Source organism: Hyla sarda, chromosome 3 (assembly GCF_029499605.1).
Source record: "Hyla sarda isolate aHylSar1 chromosome 3, aHylSar1.hap1, whole genome shotgun sequence".
Lineage (NCBI taxonomy): Eukaryota > Metazoa > Chordata > Amphibia > Anura > Hylidae > Hyla > Hyla sarda.
Genome location: NC_079191.1, coordinates 245901600 through 245923395, shown reverse-complemented (window position 1 = coordinate 245923395; position 21796 = coordinate 245901600). Strand labels below are relative to the sequence as shown.

Below are 21796 nucleotides of genomic sequence, written 5' to 3'. Positions count from 1 at the left end.
ATATCAGCAGTCACAACGGCGCGATCCCCGCCCGGCGCGCGGCGGGGACCGAAATTCCCACGGGCGTACAGGTACGCCCTTGGTCCTTAAGTACCAGGGAGCAAAGGCGTACCTGTACGCCCTTGGTCCTTAAGGGGTTAAAGTGGACCCAAGTACCACACTGCACAGTAAGTCACCAGAATCTCCTTTCAAAATCTGGGTGTGAACAAAGAGAACTGGAATATGTTCTTCTACAATTTCACAAGAGACTGTATACAAGTGTAAAATCTACAAAAACACCACCATCTCCATAACCATACTTTCTTCCTCCTCTGGAGCTTCTGATGACACCGTGATGGAGAAACTTTCCGGGGATGTTGAGAAGACTGCAAGAAAACAAGAGAAACAACATCACATGTACATAGTATGGTATCTAGATGTGCCTAGTGCTTAGGGTGCATTCACACCACGTTTTTGCAATACAGTTCCTGTATCAGTTTTTTGATAAAAAACGGATTCCTCAAAACCTGACTAAACTGTATCAAAACGTGTGTACAAATTTTTATCTGTATATGGTTTGAAAAAATGATGTCCAGTTGCATCTGTTTTTAAGAAAAAAACTTATAGGTTTTTAACTTTTCACTCCATTATGAATAAAGTTTTACTTGTTTGATTGAAATTCCAAGAAAAAAAACTGAGCAAAGTAAAAAAAAAAAAGTATGGTGAAAACTGTATGGAACCGTACGCACACAGTTCTGTACGGTTCCCATGTTTAAAAAAAAAAAAAAAAGTATACAGCTTAATACAGTTTTTCACCCGGACCGAAAACCGTGGTAGGCCATGGTGCATACGGTTTTGAATGGGAAATCTATGGGCACGGTGTTCTGTACGGTTACATACGTTTTTGAACCGTATGCTTAAACCGTATAGTAAAATCGTGGTGTGGACCCTTACTCATATTGCTATAGTGACGACACTGACAGGTTTCTACTTCGAGAGGCACCAGAATACAATGCCAGATCAGTCGGGTATGGGTATAATACATCTCAGGGGTGGGCACAATGTGTATTGGGGCAGCCAGGCTGCTGTCCACCCTCAGAGGAAACGGCAGCATTATTAATGCCAGATTATGGGTATAACCGGTCAGAACTGTAGGAAAGCTGTGTTGTCACCCAGATGCCTCCATATAACTACATATAGGTCATTGGTTTTCAAACTGTGGACATCAAACATAAAACTACAACTCCCAGCATGCCCGGACAGCCAACTGGAGGTCCACAGTTTAGAGGCCACTGATGTATGTGGATCCATCCAGCTAGAGATGACAGGCGCCCACTGCTCTCTAGAAGAGGGTGACAGCGCACGTTCTCAGGTTGGCACACCTCCCCCAATGGCATCCTGGCACTGCCCCGCACTACATGTCCCAGAGCCGCTCACCTGTGAAGGAGTCAGCATAAATGGACTCCAGAGCCTCCAGCTCATTGCGCTGCTCCTCGGCGTAGTCCGTCATGGTTAACGGGCCATGAAAGCCTCCGGGGGCGAGACGGGCAGTTACGAAGGCTCCGCCAGGGTGCAGCTGCTGATAGGGCTCACCCGGCCACGCGAGAGGAGTCTAGCTGTACACTGGTGTTCCAGTCTACACAGGAAACATGTGACCTGCACTTCAGTGTGTTTTTTTTTTTTTTTTTTTTTATTAAACAAAAACTTTAATGTAACTAACAACGCGTCTTGCTCTCCTGCTCAGCTCCGCCCCCCTCCTGTCACATGGAGTGGAGGTCACATGTTTCCTGTGTAGCCTCTTCCGCCACTCTGCAGCTAGAGCCTCAGAAAATGATCGATAACTCGATCATAGATTGCTCTTGTCTGAGTTGTTGGCACTGCTTTATCCTCCCTTTAGCTGCGGGGGCCGTTTGCGGCGTCACATTAGGACCAAGGAGATAACACACCCGCTAATACGGACAGGTGTATTTGGTGGATATCCGGACTGTACTTGTATACCATAGGTAGTTCGGCGTTGCCGTTAGCTATACAGACTTGGTGGACTGATTTAACTGGTTATCGATTGGTTGAGCCTTAAATGTCGCAGTGTGTGATGTTGGCAAAGTGCGCGGCTTCTGAAGAGGCATGGAGAGCTGTAGTCGTGGTTGTTTGTGTGGTGGTCGGAGCAGTGCTCTCTAACAGGGACTTAGAAAGTGTCCTGCCCTGAGAGAACCAGAAAGGGCATAGACCTCCCAGAGCCCCTGATGCCGCTACATATAGACAGACAATTATCAACCGATTTACCCCAGTTTTTTTGCATAAAATTGTCGCAAAAAGTTTGCAATTACGCCACTGTCTTTTCCTGTGACAATCTGCCACGAGTGTGAGAGAAGCATTTTTTTTTTCAAATCGGCATACATAAGCGTTTATACAATTTTGACCTGCCATAGTCAGAAAGTTATCAACCGCGACATAAACAAAGAAGTCACTAAGGCTTTAACCCCTTAAGGACTCAGCCCATTTTGGCCTTAAGGACTCAGACAATTTAATTTTTACGTTTTCATTTTTTCCTCCTCGCCTTCTAAAAATCATAACTCTTTTATATTTTCATCCACAGACTAGTATGAGGGCTTGTTTTTTGCGCGACCAGTTGTCCTTTGTAATGACATAACTCATTATATCATAAAATGTATGGCGCAACCAAAAAACACTATTTTTGTGGGGAAATTAAAACGAAAAATGCAATTTTGCTAATTTTGGAAGGTTTCGTTTTCACGGTGTACAATTTATGGTAAAAATGACGTGTGTTCTTTATTCTGAGGGTCAATACGATTAAAATGATACCCATTATTACATACTTTTATATTATTGTTGCGCTTAAAAAAAAATCACAAACTTTTTAACCAAATTAGTACGTTTATAATCACTTTATTTTGATGACCCCTAACTTTTTTATTTTTCCGTATAAGCGGCGTTATGGGGGCTCATTTTTTGCGCCATGATCTGTACTTTTTTTTTGATACCACATTTGCATATAAAAAACTTTTAATACATTTTTTATAATTTTTTTTTTAAATAAAATGTATTAAAAAAAGTAGGAATTTTGGACATTTTTTTTTTTTTCGTTCACGCCGTTAACCGTACGGGATCATTAACATTTTATTTTAATAGTTCGGACATTTACGCACGCGGCGATACCAAATATGTCTATAAAAATTTTTTTTACGCTTTTTGGGGGTAAAATAGGAAAAAACGGACGTTTTACTTTTTTATTGGGGGAGGGGATTTTTCACTTTTTTTTTTACTTTTACATTTTTTTTACATTTTTTTTTTTACACTTGAATAGTCCCCATAGGGGACTATTCATAGCAATACCATGATTGCTAATACTGATCTGTTCTATGTATAGAACATAGAACAGATCAGTATTATCGGTCATCTCCTGCTCTGGTCTGCTCGATCTCAGACCAGAGCAGGAGACGCCGGGAGCCGCACGGAGGAAGGAGAGGGGACCTCCGTGCGGCGTTATGAATGATCGGATCCCCGCAGCAGCGCTGCGAGCGATCCGATCATTCATTCAAATCGCGCACTGCCGCAGATGCCGGGATCTGTATTGATCCCGGCACCTGAGGGGTTAATGGCGGACGCCCGCGAGATCGCCTGCGTCGGCCATTGCCGGCGGGTCCCTGGCTGCGATCAGCAGCCGGGATCAGCCGCGCATGACACGGGCATATCGCCGATGCCCGCGGTTATGCTTAGGACGTAAATGTACGTCCTGGTACGTTAAGTACCACCGCACCAGGACGTACATTTACGTCCTGCGTCCTTAAGGGGTTAAAAACCTTTATAAATATACTCCAGCCAAACCTTGGCTTAACTAACAGAAACTGACTATTGTTTTCGCTTAGGTGAGAAAATACTCCCGCTTTTGCTTACCTGCGAAAAATGTATTAACGCCGTTAAATTAAATGCAACAATATAGTAAATTTGTAGCACGGAAACAGAATGGAAGTGAGAAAAAAAAAACTAAAAAATAGCATACCTAAGCAAACTTTCATAAATGCCCCTCATTGAGACTAGAAAGTATCCTGCTCTGAGAGAACCACATGTTGCATAGACCTCTCAGTCCCCCTGATGACATACAGGGACTAAAAAGTGTCCTGCTCTGAAAGAACCACATATGGCTTAGACCTCTCAGAGCCCCTGATGCCAGTATATACAGGGACTAAAAAGTATCCTGCTCCAAGAGAACCACATATGGCTTAGACCTCTCAGAGCCCCTAAAGACTGTACAGAGACTAGAAAGTGTCCTCAGAGAAAACCTCCCAGAGCCCCTGATGCCGTACATAGAGGGACTAGAAAGTGTCCTGCTCCCAGAGAACCACGTATGACTTAAACCTCCCAGAGCCCCTGATGCCGTACATAGAGGGACTAGAAAGTGTCCTGCTCCGAGAGAACCACATATGACTTAAACCTCTCAGAGGCCCTGATGCCGGTACATATAGGGACTAAAACGTATCCTGCTCCAGGAGAACCACATATGGCATAGACCTCCCAGAGCCCCTGATGTTTGTACATACAGGGTCTAGAAAGTGTCCTGCTCCAAGAGAACCACATATGGGATAGACCTCCCAGAGCCCCTGATGCCAGTACATACAGGGACTAGAAAGTGTCCTACTCTGATAGAACCACATATGGCATAGACCTCTCTGTCCCCCTGATGCCAGTACATACAGGGACTAAAAAGTGCCCTGCTCCGGGAGAACCACATATGACATAGACCTCCCAGAGCCCCTGATGCCAGCACATATAGGGACTAGGAAGTGTCCTGCTCTGAGAGAACCACATATGGCCTAGACCTCTCAGTTCCTCTGATGCCAGTACATACAAGGACTAAAAAGTGTCCTGCTCAGAGAGTACCACATATGGCATAGACCTCCCAGAGCCCCTGATGCTGGTACATACAGGGACTAGTAAGTGTCCTTCTCCAAGAGAACCATATATGGGATAGACCTCCCAGAGCCCCTGATGCCAGTACATACAGGGACTAGAAAGTGTCCTACTCTGATAGAACCACATATGGCATAGACCTCTCGGTCCCCCTGATGCCAGTACATACAGGGACTAGAAAGTGTCCTGCCCGAGAGAACCACATATGGCATAGACCTCCCAGAGCCCCTGATGCTGGTACATATAGGGACTAGAAAGTGTCCTGCTCTGAGAGAACCACATATGGCATAGACCTCTCATTTCCTCTGATGCCAGTATATACAAGGACTAAAAAGTGTCCTGCTCAGAGAGTACCACATATGGCATAAACATATCAGTCCCTATGATGCCAGTATATACAAAGACTAAAAAGTATCCTGCTCAGAGATTACCACATATGACATAGACCTCCCATAGCCCTTGATGCCGGTACATACAGGGACTAGTAAGTGTCCTGCCTTAGAGAACCACATATGGCATAGACCTATCAGTCCCCCTTATGCCAGTACATACAGGGACTAGAAAGTGTCCTGCTCTGAGAGGCTCTTAAACCTCTCAGAGCCCCTGATGCCAGTGAAGTAGAATGACTTCTACATACAGAGACTAAAAAGTATCCTGCTCCAGGAGAACCACATATGACATAGACCTCCCAGAGCCCCTGATGCCAGCACATATAGGGACTAGAAAGTGTCCTGCTCAGAGAGTACCACATATGGCATAAACATATCAGTCCCTATGATGCCAGTATATACAAAGACTAAAAAGTATCCTGCTCCGAGATTACCACATATGGCATAGACCTATCAGTCCCCCTTATGCCAGTACATACAGGGACTAAAAAGTGTCCTGCTCAGAGAGTACCACATATGGCATAGACCTCCCAGAGCCCCTGATGCTGGTACATACAGGGACTAGTAAGTGTCCTTCTCTGAGAGAACCACATATGACATAGACCTCCCATAGCCCTTGATGCCGGTACATACAGGGACTAGTAAGTGTCCTGCCTTAGAGAACCACATATGGCATATACCTATCAGACCCCCTTATGCCAGTACATCGAGGGACTAGAAAGTGTCCTGCTCTGAGAGAACCACATATGACATAGACCTCTCAGAGCCCCTGATGCCAGTACATACAGGGACTAAAAAGTATCCTGCTCAGAGTACCACATATGGCATAGACCTCCCAGAGCCCCTGAGGCTGGTACATACAGGGACTATAAAGTGTCCTGCCCGAGAGTACCACATGTGACATAGACCTTTTAGAGCCCCTGATGCCAGTACATACAGGGACTAGAAAGTGTCCTGCCCGAGAGAACCACATATGGCATAGACCTCCCAGAGCCCCTGATGCTGGTACATATAGGGACTAGAAAGTGTCCTGCTCTGAGAGAACCACATATGGCATAGACCTCTCATTTCCTCTGATGCCAGTATATACAAGGACTAAAAAGTGTCCTGCTCAGAGAGTACCACATATGGCATAAACATATCAGTCCCTATGATGCCAGTATATACAAAGACTAAAAAGTATCCTGCTCAGAGATTACCACATATGACATAGACCTCCCATAGCCCTTGATGCCGGTACATACAGGGACTAGTAAGTGTCCTGCCTTAGAGAACCACATATGGCATAGACCTATCAGTCCCCCTTATGCCAGTACATACAGGGACTAGAAAGTGTCCTGCTCTGAGAGGCTCTTAAACCTCTCAGAGCCCCTGATGCCAGTGAAGTAGAATGACTTCTACATACAGAGACTAAAAAGTATCCTGCTCCAGGAGAACCACATATGACATAGACCTCCCAGAGCCCCTGATGCCAGCACATATAGGGACTAGAAAGTGTCCTGCTCAGAGAGTACCACATATGGCATAAACATATCAGTCCCTATGATGCCAGTATATACAAAGACTAAAAAGTATCCTGCTCCGAGATTACCACATATGGCATAGACCTATCAGTCCCCCTTATGCCAGTACATACAGGGACTAAAAAGTGTCCTGCTCAGAGAGTACCACATATGGCATAGACCTCCCAGAGCCCCTGATGCTGGTACATACAGGGACTAGTAAGTGTCCTTCTCTGAAAGAACCACATATGACATAGACCTCCCATAGCCCTTGATGCCGGTACATACAGGGACTAGTAAGTGTCCTGCCTTAGAGAACCACATATGGCATATACCTATCAGACCCCCTTATGCCAGTACATCGAGGGACTAGAAAGTGTCCTGCTCTGAGAGAACCACATATGACATAGACCTCTCAGAGCCCCTGATGCCAGTACATACAGGGACTAAAAAGTATCCTGCTCAGAGTACCACATATGGCATAGACCTCCCAGAGCCCCTGAGGCTGGTACATACAGGGACTAAAAAGTGTCCAGGAGAACCACATATGGCATGGACCTCCTAGAGTCCCTGATGCCAGTACATATAGCAGGGATTCCCTAGCGGGGTTCTGCGGCACCTAGGGATCCTGTCGAGCACTGCCAGGGGTTCTGCAATGCTCCGGTGGAAAAGATGGTGCCAGCAATTTTTTTTCCTTTTAAATCTCCTGCCCCGGCCTGTGCGACTTTGAATCCCAGAGGTGCAGGGGGGAAGGGAAGCTTGCGTGTACATGCGCACACAGCGTCCCCCTCCCCCTGCAGTGCTGTGAGTCACAGGCACACAGGCCAGGAAGGGGATAAATGCAATGGGGATGGTGCGCCAGATTCTTCACGGCCCCCCGCAGAAGGACGTTGAAAAACTGCTCAATTAAGGTGCTGCACTTTCTCCCCTTTGTCACCCCTGTTACCCCCTTTCACTCTTGTCCACATTCGTGTCATCCATATTCACCTTGTCCGCCCCTGTCATGCATGTTCACCCACCCTCTGACCACCCCCCAGTCTACCCCCTATCACCAATATCCAACCTCCACTATTCACCCCTCTTTTACCACCTTGTCACTCCTGTCCACCCCTCTTTCACCACCTACACCCTCTGTTACTCATGTACACACTTCTACAACCATCTATCACCCATGTACTCCCCTCTGTCACACCCAACACCCCTGTTACCCATGTACACTCTTCTACACCCCTCTGTCACCCCCTACGCACCCCTGTCACCCATGTACACCCCACAACACCCCTCTGTTACTCATGTACACTCTACACCCCCAACAACCCTCTGGTACCCATGTACACTCCTCTACACGCCTGTCACCCATGAACACTTTTCTGCACCCCTTTACACCTATACGCTCCTGTATTCCTCTGCACTTGTAAAAGGGGAATCTGGAGGCTGATGCTGGTAAAGTGCAGAGCCTAATAGGTTTGTTTTGCAGGTTTAACGGTGAAGAATTGTGGCTGGAAAAAAATATTATAATGGTCCGGTTAAATGGAGAAGAGAAGGGAACAACAGTGATTTTAGAAGATGTCACTTGTGAGTTGTACATACAGGGACTAAAAAGTGATCTCCGAGAAAACCACATATGGCATAGACCTCTCAGAGCCCCTGATGCCAGTACATACAGGGACTAGAAGAGAAGGGAACAACGGTGATTTTAGAAGATGTCACTTGTGAGTTGTACATACAGGGACTAAAAAGTGATCTCCGAGACAACCACATGTGGCATTGACCTCTCAGAGCCCTAAAGACAGTACATAAAAGGAGGGAGCTACAACCTTACTTTGTAACCACTGTTACAGTGAAAATGCAGTCTAATTTTTGGGCATCATGTCACAGAGCAATGCTTCCCAATCGGGGTACTTCTGGCTCATGTAAAACCCCAACTCAGGCTGGGTTCAGACCACGTTTTTACAATACAGTTCCCGTATCAGGATTTTGATTAAAAAAACGGATTCCTCAAAACCCTCACTAAACTGTATCAAAAACAACCTTTAAGGGGTGACCCCCTATCAGGGAAATCCCTTACTAGAAACCCCTAGACTTACTAGAAACTGTATCAAAATGTGTGTACAAATTTTAATCCGTATACGGTTTGAAAAATTATGTCCAGTTACCGTATATACTCGAGTATAAGCCAACCCGAATATAAGCCGAGGCCCCCAATTTCACCCCAAAAACCCTGGAAAAGTTACTGACTCGACTATAAGCCTAGGGTGGGAAATACATTATCCCCCCCCCATGTCATCATCCCCCACCTGTCATCATCCAGACCCCCGTCATTAACACCCCCGTCATAATCATCCTGTCATTTTCACCCCGTCATCATCACCCTGTCATTTTCACCTCCGTCATCATCATCCCTTCGTCATCCAGACCCCCGTCATTAACACCCCCCGTCTTCATCACCCTGTCATTTCCACCCCCGTCACCATCACCCCGTCATCATCCCCCCCTTCATCATCACCGCCTGTCAATCCCTTCATCAGTTATCTTCAACCTGCGGACCTCCAGATGTTGCAAAACTACAACTCCCAGCATGCCCGGACAGCCATCGGCTGTCCGGGCATGCTGAGAGTTGCAGTTCTGAAACCTCTGGAGGTCCGCAGGTTGAAGATCACTGATGAAGGGATTGACAGGCGGTGATGATGATGGGGTGATGGTCATAATGACGGGGGTGACCGTCCGGTGGGCAAGGTTAATCATTCCGGCCTGTCCATTTTCACCGGGAGGCACTCTTCTCCGCTCCGGGCCTGGCCCCGGCCTAGTGACGCGCACGGACGTCCCTGTGCGTCGTCGTCAAGGCAACATCACTAGGCCGGGCCCGGAGCGGAGAAGAGGGCCTCCCTGTGAAAATGGACAGGCTGGAACGATTAACCCTCCCCACCGGAGGGTCCCTGCAGCATGGATGGCCCGGACCAGCTCACCCTTCCTTCCCACTGAGGGAAGGTGAGTAGAAAACTAAAGGGGATGATGATGAAGGCCGCAGTGGTCTTCAAACTGCGGACCTCCAGAGGTTTCAAAACTGCAACTCCCAGCATGCCCGGACAGCCATTGTTTTGCAACATCTGGAGGTCCGCAGGTTGAAGACCACTGAGAAGGGGTTGACAGGCAGAGAGTTCACTCGAGTATTAAGCCAAGGGGGGGCGTTTTCTGCACGTAAAATCATGCTGAAAAACTCAGCTTATACTTGAGTATATATACGGTACATCTGTTTTTTTAAGAAAAAAAAGTATACGTTTTTAACTCCATTATGAATAAAGTTTCACTTGTTTGATTGAAATTCCAAGAAAAAAGCTGTGCAAAGTCAAAAAACGTATGGTCAAAACCGGATGGAACCGTATGCACATACGGTTCTGTACAGTTTGACTCCCATGTTAAAAAAAAACATATAACTTTCAATACGGTTTTTCACCCGGACCAGAAACCGCGGTAGGCTACGATTTTGGGTACAGGAAAAAAACGGACAAAACCGTACAGGATGCAAAACGGATACAACCGGTCCATATGGTTTTCAATACGGTTCCGTGCGGTTTTCAAATTGAAAAACGTATCCGGGAACTGTATTGCAAAAACGTGGTGTGAACCCAGCCTCAGCTGTTTAGGTATGCAGATTGACAGCTCTCTATATGCACGTGTCGGGAATCAAAACCCACAAAGAAATCTACACTCCACTCTAAGTAAATCACCCCCCACTGTGTATGTGTGTGTGGCCAACTCTCTATTATTTTCTTCAGAGGTGTCAAAAGTATCAAGCCTTAAAGGGTACCTCTCATCAAATAAACTTTTGATATATTTTAGATTAATGAATGTTGAATAACTTTCCAATAGCATGTTAATGAAAAATATGCTTCTTTCTATTGTATTTTTCCCGATCAGTCCTGTCAGCAAGCATTTCTGACTCATGCTGGAGTCCTAAACACTCAGAGCTGCCAGCCTGCTTTGTTCACAGCCAAACAGGCTGTGAACAAAGCAGGCTGGCAGCTCTGAGTGTTCTCCTTTGTGAACAAAGCAGACTGGCAGCTCGTAGTGTTTAGGACTCCAGCATGAGTCTGAAATGCTTGCTGCCAGGACTGGTAGGGAGACCCCTAGTGGTCATTTCTTCAAAGTGGAAAATTAAATAGAAAGAAGAATATTTTTTTAATAACATGCAATTGTGAAGTTATTCTGCATACATTAATCTATAATATATCAAAAGTTTTTTTGATGAGAGGTACCCTTTAAACGCAATGCGCTCCATTTATTCCAGGGACAATTATGTCCCTGTTTTTCAGGATCTGTAGAGGTCCCAGTGGAAGGGCCCCTACCAATCAGCTTGTTAGCTACTATACTGTTGATAACTTCTTCAGATATGAATACCCCTAAACGAAAGCTGTAGATCATACGTGGGACTATTATGTAACTTATAAAGTAAACATGAAGCAAATAATATTTTAGTTTTATGAAAAAGAAATAATTCACATATATTTTAATGTAAAATGATAATGGACTGTTGGTTAAATGTAATTATAATACTAATGATACCAATTACAAAGAAATTGTATTGCTTAGAGCCAATCATTTCCATCCACCATCTTTATTTATGTAGGCAATAATACAGTTCAAATATCCAGTAACCTATACCATAACTCCCTGAGCCAGTATTTGACTAATGTTGTGAAGAAACAAATATTATGAAGTGGCCTGTGGGGACGTTGTATCCGTAGAGACTTGTCCTACATCAATACGAACAACTTTTCCATCTGTTTGCTCCTCATCTGCCCATGCGTCAAGAAGACTGTAATGACAATAGTCCTGGTTGACTGCCCTTAACAGGTCCAGGCCAGAGATTGTCCTCCAATCTGTACTTGATGGGATGCGAATTTCCGAAACATTTTTACTTCCAGGTGAAAACCCAAAAAACTTTTTAATGTTTTCCATGGCATACACTTTAGAGTGCTGATCTGTAGCTTGCTCAAACAGAGTCTGTTCATTGTTGGTATAGCTGGTCCAGTAATTCAGCTGAAGATAGGTAAGAGGAGAACAACACCTAGCCACACAAAAGGCTAGGAAGAAAAAGATCGCCACACATGCTATCAGGAGCCATCCACTGACCTATAGAAATCACAAAAGAGAAAAAGTGAAATGCAATTATTAGCAGGCTGTTAATATTATGAGTTGTAATGCAATTCACATTAAAGGGGTTACCAAGATAATAACACTTATTCCCTATCCACAAGTGTCTAATTCAAAATGGGGCCTGCCACTTACCTTGGAACGCTCTGGCTTCCACCCTACGACAGGAGCTGTAAACCTTTAAAATACTAACTCTTTTTTATGACTATTAGGCTTTTGTCACACATACTTTTTGTATGACTGAGAGGAAAGACGAGGAAAAAAGTATGCAACACCGTTTATGATTGATATTCCACAAAAGCTGCCAGAAGGGGCTGTAAGGTAGGGCCTATTACTACTCTGCATACACACATATGATCAGACCTAGACAGTGTCCATTAGGCATATATAGTAGCAGGTGTGCATAGGGCTGGGCGGTATGACCAAATGTGTGTATCACAGTAATTTTTAAACTTTTGGCAGTTCCACGGTATATACCGGTATTTCCTAGCCCCCCGCCCCCCCCCCCCCCCCCATATTAATTATCAGCCCACATCCCGATTGGGGTAGATATTTGCATATGTCACCCGCATGCGCTGCCCTCCTCGTCCTGTTTGTTGCGGCCACCGGCGATGGCACTCTATATTGTGCGGCTATCCCTATGCCCGGACTGCAAAAGGTAAACAAAAAAACTTTAAATCGCCTACGTCGGCCTTACGCTGGGGACGAGAATGTTGAAGAGCTGTCAGCCTATCACCGGCCGTAGCGATATTCCGCCTCAGCCGGTAATAGGCTGAGCCCACTGTCATGTAAGAAGCCGGCTTCTTACATGACAGTGGGCTCAGCCTATCATTGGCTGAGGTGGAACATTGCTGCGGCTGGTGATAGGCTGATGGCTGTCCGACGTTCCCGTCCCCAGGAAACAAGTGAGGCCGGTGTGAGGTGAGATTTCCGAACCTAAGGGGCGTGGCTTAATTATATCCTGCAGACGTGTGATCTCGGGCTCTGCCTTCGCTGCTCCCCGCTCTAGCTTCAGGAAACTTCGGAGAGCAAAGGGGAGGAGCGGTTCGATTTTTGCATGGGTTCGGAAATCTCACCTCACACGGGTACCGGACCAACGGGAGGTGAGTTAAAGTTTTTTTTGTTTATTTTTTACAGCCCGGGCATAGGGATACCGCACAGTATAGAGCAATGGTCTCCAACCTGCGGGCCTCCAGATGTTGCAAAACTACAACTCCCAGCATGCCTAAGCATGCTGGGAGTTGTAGTTTTGCAACATCTGGAGGTCTGCAGGTTGGAGACCACAGGTATAGAGTGTCAGCGCCGGCGGCGGCAACAAGCAGGACGAGGAGGGCAGCGCATGTGGGTGACATGTGAGTAGTACCCTGATGGGGACAGCGCTGGGCTCATAATTAATTGGGGGGGCAGAACAGCGCTCGCAGGTCACATAGGATTAGTTCCCCGATGTGGGGACATCGCAGCGCTGGGCTGATTCATTAAAGGGTACCTCTCATCAAATAAACTTTTGATATATTTTAGATTAATGAATGTTGAATAACTTTCCAATAGCATGTTAATGAAAAATATGCTTCTTTCTATTGTATTTTTCCCGATCAGTCCTGTCAGCAAGCATTTCTGACTCCTGCTGGAGTCCTAAACACTCAGAGCTGCCAGCCTGCTTTGTTCACAGCCAAACAGGCTGTGAACAAAGCAGGCTGGCAACTCTGAGTGTTCTCCTTTGTGAACAAAGCAGACTGGCAGCTCATAGTGTTTAGGACTCCAGCATGAGTCTGAAATGCTTGCTGCCAGGACTGGTAGGGAGACCCCTAGTGGTCATTTCTTCAAAGTGGAAAATTAAATAGAAAGAGGCATATTTTTTAATAACATGCAATTGTAAAGTTATTCTGCATACATTAATCTATAATATATCAAAAGTTTTTTTGCTGAGAGGTACCCTTTAATTCCCGAGGGGGAGGGGCCAAACCGGTATTGTGGCATGGGTTAAAATTCATATCATGTAGCACAAAAATTGCGGTATTCGGTATGAACCGGTATACCACCCAGCCCTAGGTGTGCAATATCCCTTTGAATCTGAAGTTTGATGTACTGCTTGAGTAACTACTTCTTAATCTTGTGCATGGGTTGGGTTCATACAATACCTGTTTTTCCAGGCTTCTAAATGAAGCAAAAACAGTGACTCATCAATTAGATACTGTACATCACCACAGGTAGAAAAATCGATAGAAAAATAAATACATCGCTGTTAAAATGCAAATGATTGAATAGTCCTCAGGACATGGATACAGGTGAACTCTATGGTAAATCAGGGAGCTGTGGGCTGTCTAGCCATACTCTCTGTTGTAAACCACGGCTGTAGACAGGTTCTAGGCTCTTGTCTATAGGACTGATTGGGAGAGATTTATCAAAACCTGTGCAAAGGAAAAGTTGCCCATAGCAACCAATCAGATCGCTTCTTTCATTTTGCAGAGGCCTTGTTAAAAATGAAAGAAGCAAGCTGATTGGTTGCTATGGGCAACTTTTCCTCTGCACAGGTTTTGATAAATCTCCCCCATAGGGATTGCGCTGGGCAATCTCTGTCAGTCCCATAGCAACGAATAGAACAGTGGGCATGTAAGAATACTACTATTCAGACCTGCAGGTCACATTTATCACTTGTGCTGTGGATAGGTGACAAATCATTTTAGTTAAAAAAAACTCTTTAAAGGGGTACTGCAGTGAAAATGTTGTTTTTTAAATCAACTGGTGCCAGAAAGTTAAACAAATTAGTAAATTACTTCTATATAAAAATCTTAATCCTTCCAGTATTTATCAGCTGCTGTATACTACAGAGGAAATGGAGTTGTTCTTTTCAGTCTGACCACAGTGCTCTTTGCTGCCACCTCTGTCCATGTCAGAAACTGTCCAGAGTAGGAACAAATCCCCATAGCAAACCTCTCCTGCTCTGTACAGTTCCTGACACAGACAGAGGTGTCAGCACTGTGGTCAGACTGGAAAGAACTATACATCTTCCTTTGTAGTATACAGCAGCTGATAAGTACTGGAAGGATTAAGATTTTTAAATAGAAGTAATGTACAAATCTGTACAACTTTTTTCATTTTTGCACTTCTCACCTTCTAAAAATCCTAACACTTTCAATTTTCCTCCTTCCTAAAAATCCATGAGGGCTTGTTCTTTGCGCCAACAATTTTACTTTGTAATACCATTAAGAATTTCACAACAAAATCTACAGCAAAACCAGAAAAAAATGATTTGTGCGGTAAAAAAAACATTTTGTAATTTTTAGCAGCTTCCGTTTCTACGCAGTGCTAAAAATTGCATCTTACATTTATTCTGTAGGTCCACATGGTCGCAAGGATACCCCATATATACAGGATTGATTTTATTTTACTACAAAAAAAATCATAACTACATGCACCAAAATTAATGCGTTGAAAAATGTCATCTTCTGACCCCTATAACTTTTTATTTTTCCACGTACGGGGCGGTATGAGGGCTAATTTTTTGTGCCGTGATCTGAAGTTTTTATTGGTACCATTTTTGTTTTGATCTGACTTTTTGATCAATATTTATAAAAAAAATTTATGGTATAAAAAGTGACCAAAATACGCAATTTTGGACTTTGGAATTTTTTTTACGTGTACGCCATTGACCGTGCAGTGTATATTAATTAACAATATATTTTTTATAGTTCACACATTTACGCACGCAGCGATACCACATTTTTATTTACACAGTTTTTAGGTTTTTTTTTTTATGGGAAAAGGGGGGTGATTCAAACTTTTATTAGGGAAGGGGTGAAATCACATTTATTAGCACTTTATTTTCCCTTTTTTTTTTTTTTGCATTGTTATAGCCCCCATAGGGGATTATAACATTGAACACACTGATTTCCTACACTGATCACTGCCATGCAATAGCCTGGCATTGATCAGTGTTATCGCCGCCAGACTGCTCCTGCCTGGATCTCATGCACGGAGCAGCCATCCGGCGATCGGACAACGAGGAGGCAGGTAGGGAACCTCCTTGCGTCCTGCAAGCTGTTCGGGACACCGCAATTTCACCGCGGCCGTCCCGAACAGCACCACTGAGCTAACCAGCAATGTTTACTTTCGTTTTAGATGCGGAGATCAAACTTGATTAATGCCGGACATCAGCCTGATCGGCGATTTCCGGCATTAACCACGGGTCCTGGTTGCCTATAGCAACCGGGACCCACTGGGTATCATGCGCGTTCACCTGCTGAGCGCCCGTCATTTGTGGCAAGAGGTTAAAGAGGTTTTCAAACTAAAATTAAAAGGCAATTCTTATTTGCAGATGTTGCCACAGCTTTAAATCCGCATTATCAAATATGCGCAGGATTTTGTACATATGACCTACGGGTCAGTTCACACGTCCTTATTTTTGCTGCAGATTTGTTGTAGCAGATATTGCTGGCCATTAACGTCAATGGGCAGCAAAATCTGCTGCAGAAAAAATAAAGGCATGTGAACTGACCCTAACAACAAGGTCACATGTGCCGTATTTTGCTGCGTATTTGCTTCTGCTTATTTTCCTAACCATTAAAGTCAGTGGGTAGAAAAATATGGAGCTGATTTTGCTACCTGTTGACTTCAATAGGTAGGAAAATACGCAGCAGCAAAATATGGCACGTGTGACCTTACCCTAAAGATATATTTACACAGGGCACATATGCTGTAAATTTTCTGTGATGAAAAACTCAGAGCTGAAAATATGCAGCAAATCTGCAACAGCACATTTTTGTACATTAGGGGGGATATATCAAGCTGTCTAAAGGTACATTCACACATGCATATTTTGCTGCAGGTTATCTGCTGCAGATTATATTAACTTACCTTTAGAATCTGCAGCAAAACTCTGCAATATAAAATCTGCTGCAGAAAATCTTCAGCAAAGCATGCATTTGTGAAGGTACACTGATAGTTACATTCTCTTTGTTGGCCATAGACCAGAGCTAAAAATAAAGCTTTGAGTTAAAATGTCTTTTCTACATCAGAAATACCATAAACATTCCTTACACAGACAGCCCTGCCACATGTGTACAAACTGTCTTCCTATTTAAGGAAATGTCCCAACTTATATCTTCTGTGCTATTATGTAATTTTGAGGTGGTTTATTGCTGTACACTGTATGGCATATTACTATTTACCAAAACCTGCCCTCCACTTATACCTGTGATTGGTACTTGAGCTCCAGTAATACTTCTTCTCTGACCCTGGACAAATTGCTTGAAACCAGTTGGGCACAGGGGAACTGTGCCAGGGTGAACTTCCTAACATCAGCACTCAGGTTCTTAAGTATATCATAGCGATCCACATTGACAAAGCTGCTGGCAGCACAAGAATAGTAGGATCCATTTAGCAGGGTGACTGCCAGCCAAGTGACTGGTGCCACCAGAGCTCTGCCAGCAACACTGCCCAGCACAAAGCAGATCAGCTTATACTTCATAAGGAGACTCTGGCTGCTTCTGTCTCGGATGCTGAAGTCATAGGTTGTGCCTGTAAATAATCTCCATGTATTGTCATTGAACACGAAGCCCACAATGAGCAGGATCAAGGCTGGTACTCCCAGGAATGCCAGTCCATACCTCAGGTTTTCTGTAGGGCTGCATGGGCAGCTAAAAGCGAAAAAAGAGAAAAGCTGCTGCCCACCCACTGTCAGTAAAGCCACTAAAGCATTGAAGATGATGGACTCTTTGCTTCTGAGGAATGAGATGAGAGAAGCTAAAGACATGTTAGCAGTATCCTGTGCACTCCTGAGCAGTGTGGCCCAGTGTTATGTGATCTGTCTGGGTGTGCCCCTACACAAGTCCTGCCTCACTAACCACCCCTAATTCCTGTACCTATTGTGGGATTGTACAGCACTGCTATACACCAGTACTAGCAAAGACCTCCTCCCCATTCACTGGACACCCCTCCTATACAATTCACTAAGATAGCACAAATGTGGAAAAGGAGTCTTGCAAGAATGACTAGAGATCAGCTTTCAAGGCAGTGTAGGATATTGGCCATTAAAATAAATGCCCACCGATCTAACAAATATCACTTATCCAGATGATTTAGGCTGGAAAAGTACTTTCAGAAGTGGTGACTCCTTCCTTATGTGTCCTGGGCTACATGGGAGATATTCTTGTAACTGAACACGTCAAATTGGCAGTTGACCGCATGCTATATATATGGCCAGAATGCTCAATACTGATTGGATGAGAGTTTACCCTAAAATGAACTGCTTATTGGGGGGTATTTATCAAAGGATTTATGTGTGTTTTTTCTCGTAACTTTGGCGCAATACTTTGGCGCAGTGTCTTTTTGTGCCAAAGTTTGGCACATCTTCTCCACTGTCATTTTTACAACTTTCTCAAAATCACATGGTCCTGTGTGTGATTTTAACCCCTTAAGGACTCAGGGTTTTTCAGTTTTTGCACTTTCGTTTTTTCCTCCTTACCTTTTAAAAATCATAACCCTTTCAATTTTCCACCTAAAAATCCATATTATGGCTTATTTTTTGTGTCGCCAATTCTACTTTGCAGTGACATTAGTCATTTTACCCAAAAATGCACGGCGAAACGGAAAAAAAATCATTGTGCGACAAAATCGAAGAAAAAACACCATTTTGTAACTTTTGGGGGCTTCCGTTTCTACGCAGTGCATATTTCAGTAAAAATAACACCTTATCTTTATTCTGTAGGTCCATACGGTTAAAATGATACCCTACTTATATAGGTTTGATTTTGTCGCACTTCTGGAAAAAATCATAACTACATGCAGGAAAATTTATACGTTTAAAAATGTCATCTTCTGACCCCTATAACTTTTTTATTTTTCCACATACAGGGCGGTATGAGGACTCATTTTTTGCGCCGTGATCTGAAGTTTTTATCGGTATGATTTTTGTTTTGATCGGACTTTTTGATCACTTTTTATTCATTTTTTATTATAAAAAGTGACCCAAAAAGCGCTTTTTTTTACTTAGAATTTTTTTGCGCATACGCCATTGACCGTGCGGTTTAATTAATGATATATTTTTATAGTTCAGACATTTACGCACGCGGCGCTACCACATATGTTTATTTATTTTTTTTACACTGTTTTATTTTTTTTATGGGAAAAGGGGGTGATTCAAACTTTTATTAGGGAAGGGGTTAAATGACCTTTATTAACACTTTTTTTTTACATTTTTTTTGCAGTGTTATAGGTCCCATAGGGACCTATAACACTGCACACACTGATCTCTCATCCTGATCACAGGCGTGTATTAACACGCCTGTGATCAGCATTATCGGCGCTTGACTGCTCCTGCCTGGATCTCAGGCACGGAGCAGTCATTCGTCGATCGGACACCGAGGAGACAGGTAAGGGCCCTCCCGGTGTCCTGTAAGCTGTTCGGGATGCCGCGATTTCACCGCAGCGGTCCCGAACAGCCCGACTGAGCAGCCGGGTCACTTTCACTTTAGAAGCGGCGGTCAGCTTTGACCGCTGCTTCTAAAGGGTTAATACCGCACATCGCCGCGATCGGCGATGTGTGGTATTAGCCGCGGGTCCCGGCTGTTGATGAGTGCCGGGACCGACGCGATATGATGCGGGATCGCGGCGCGATCCCGCTTCATATCGCAGGAGCCGGCGCAGGACGTAAATATACGTTCTGCGTCGTTAAGGGTTTAAAGGGGTATTCCAGGCAAAACCTTTTTTTTATATATATCAACTGGCTCCGGAAAGTTAAACAGATTTGTAAATTACTTCTATTAAAAAATCTTAATCCTTCCAATAGTTATTAGCTTCTGAAGTTTTCTGTCTAACTGCTCAATGATGATGTCACGTGATGATGGGACGTGAGTCATCAGAGAGCAATTAGACAGAAAACAACTCAACTTCAGAAGCTAATAACTATTGGAAGGATTAAGATTTTTTTAATAGAAGTAATTTACTAATCTGTTTAACTTTCCGGAGCCAGTTGATATATAAAAAAAAGTTTTGGCCTGGAATACCCCTTTAACTTTAGTCAGTAATTCATCATTTGCGCCAATCGATCTTTGGCGCAATTTTGGCGCAAACCCCTTTTTTTTTGGCGCAAATCCCCGCCAAGAAATTTTGCACATGGAAAACACCCTTACCAATGTCAGAAAATGTAAAGGGGTCAAAATACATTAAACATTTTTTTTGTGAAAGCAGCGACGCCTCCAGGGCTGCTCAATACTATCCGGCGACATAGTTGTCTCTGAGGAACCTTCACCCTCCGTTGAGCCAGCATTGTACATGGCCACACAGGTTCAGGAAAGGTAAGCACTAAAGCAGTGGTCTCCAACCTGCGGAACTCCAGATGTTGCAAAACTACAACTCCCAGCATGCCCGGACAGCCAACGGCTGTCCGGACATGCTGGGAATTGTAGTTTTGCAACATCTGGAGGTCCGCAGGTTGAAGACCACTGCACTAAAGTAACAAAAAAAACTACTCAAGTTGAAAATAAAATCCCCCCATTATCGATAAATTATAGATAAATACCCCCCATTATCCATTGAGAAGCATATAAATACTGAAAAGCCTCTAAAATTTGAAGATCTCAGTGTTTCCAAACCAGTGTGCCTCCAGTTGTTGCAAAACTACAACTCCCAGCATGCCCTGGTTGGGACACACCCATGTGCTAGATGGCTGGACATACTAGGATAGGAGTTGCTGCAAGACTGTAAGGCAGGGTTCAAATTGAGGAATTTCCAAGCGCACTTTTACATAGAAATTGCGCTTGGAAATTCTGGCACAGCTGAATCCCATTGCTGTTGATGGGATTTAGCTGCACTTTGAAAGTTCTGGGGCGGAGCTTCTGTCACTGAAATTCCACCTCCAAAAAAATGACTCTGTCCGGGCAGCCCTCAAATTTTCCTGACGGAATTTATCCAATCTTAGAATCGGCAATGGGAACCCAGTCTTAGGGTAGCTTCATACAACGTTATTGGACCGAAAATGGTATACTTACATATACGGGAGCAGCGGACCCTATTGATGTCTATGGCTGGAGATTCCTAGTGACTCAGTTCGGGACCTAAGTGCAATGTTAAAGGAGTACTCCGGGATATGAAGACTTATCGCCTATCCTAAGGATAGGGGATAAGTTTCAGATCTCGGGGGGTCCTGCCGCTGGGGCCCCTCGCAATCTCCCATACTGGGCCCCGGTAGTCAGCAGCAAGGGGGCTTTTTCCAACCACCGCATGACACGGCGACCAACATGCCCCCTCAATACATCTCTATGGGAGAACCGGAGCGCTGCATTTGTCAGTCACCAGCTTTGCCATAAGCGGTGATCGAAACGCGCTATTTCGGCAAAGAGCCGGGGGCCCTCTATGGGAGATCGCGGGGTGTGCGACCGATAGGGAATACATTTTCATATCCCGGAGTACTCCTTTAAGTGGACTCAAAAGTCCGGATCCTCTGTTTTTGAAATAGCGCATAGGCCGAGAATGTATTCATTGGTAACTCCATTCGGCCATAGAAATCAACAGGGTCCCCTACTCCCATTTACAGTATACGTAAGCATACTGTTATTACACTATACATTCCCTTCTCATTATGTTTAAACAGATGATTGAGATATATATATATATATATATATATATATATATATTATAAGGTGTTTGGCCTCGCCTTCTCTCCTGAGGACTCTTTTTTTTTTTTTGTTTTTGGGGGGGGATGCAGAATCGATAAGACAGGGCACCTTATCATAATCTTGAGATATTCTCTCCTTTTTAAAGTCCGTAATTGTAGGGTACTGTATCACAGATAATATATTTGTTATATCCTGTTTCCTGTGACTGTGGTTTGGGTGTTTTTTTTAT

At 44.2% G+C, this 21796-nt stretch overlaps 3 protein-coding genes across 7 annotated transcripts in view; 1 reads left to right on the top strand and 2 right to left on the bottom strand.

Moving 5' to 3' along the window:
• Positions 1 to 1637, bottom strand: part of RWDD1 (RWD domain containing 1) — a 29880-nt gene extending 28243 nt beyond the window's left edge. Inside the window, exons 1-2 of the mRNA XM_056566375.1 lie at positions 1417 to 1637; positions 300 to 365 (exon numbers count right to left, since the gene is read on the bottom strand). Of these exons, the coding sequence (XP_056422350.1) occupies positions 300 to 365; positions 1417 to 1489 (139 nt within the window). The 5' untranslated portion in view covers positions 1490 to 1637. The remainder of the gene's footprint in view (positions 1 to 299; positions 366 to 1416) is intronic.
• Positions 1638 to 1788: 151 nt separating this feature from the next.
• Positions 1789 to 21796, top strand: part of TRAPPC3L (trafficking protein particle complex subunit 3L) — a 122755-nt gene continuing 102747 nt past the window's right edge. For 3 of the 5 annotated variants that reach the window (XM_056566380.1, XM_056566378.1, XM_056566376.1), the window contains exon 1: positions 1789 to 1982. The gene's annotated coding sequence lies outside the window, so the exon portion shown is untranslated. Of the gene's footprint in view, positions 1983 to 14503; positions 14564 to 21796 lie in introns of those variants that run through there. The other 2 variants (XM_056566377.1, XM_056566381.1) reach the window with 2 other exon arrangements.
• On the bottom strand, positions 11376 to 18131 carry CALHM4 (calcium homeostasis modulator family member 4). The gene is made up of 2 exons (XM_056566374.1): positions 17145 to 18131; positions 11376 to 11932 (listed from the first exon to the last, which is right to left on the bottom strand). The coding sequence occupies exons 1-2, from the start codon at positions 17703 to 17705 to the stop codon at positions 11510 to 11512; spliced, it is 984 nt and encodes a 327-aa protein (XP_056422349.1). The 5' UTR covers positions 17706 to 18131; the 3' UTR covers positions 11376 to 11509.

Bases quoted from the DNA above. Each gene is read 5' to 3' on its own strand.
- CALHM4 (XM_056566374.1), bottom strand. From the start codon at position 17,705: ATGTCTTTAGCTTCTCTCATCTCATTCCTCAGAAGCAAAGAGTCCATC. The intron at 11,933-17,144 runs GTATAAGTGGAG...TGATTTCTATAG, and splicing joins AGCTCAAGTACCAATCACAG to GTCAGTGGATGGCTCCTGAT.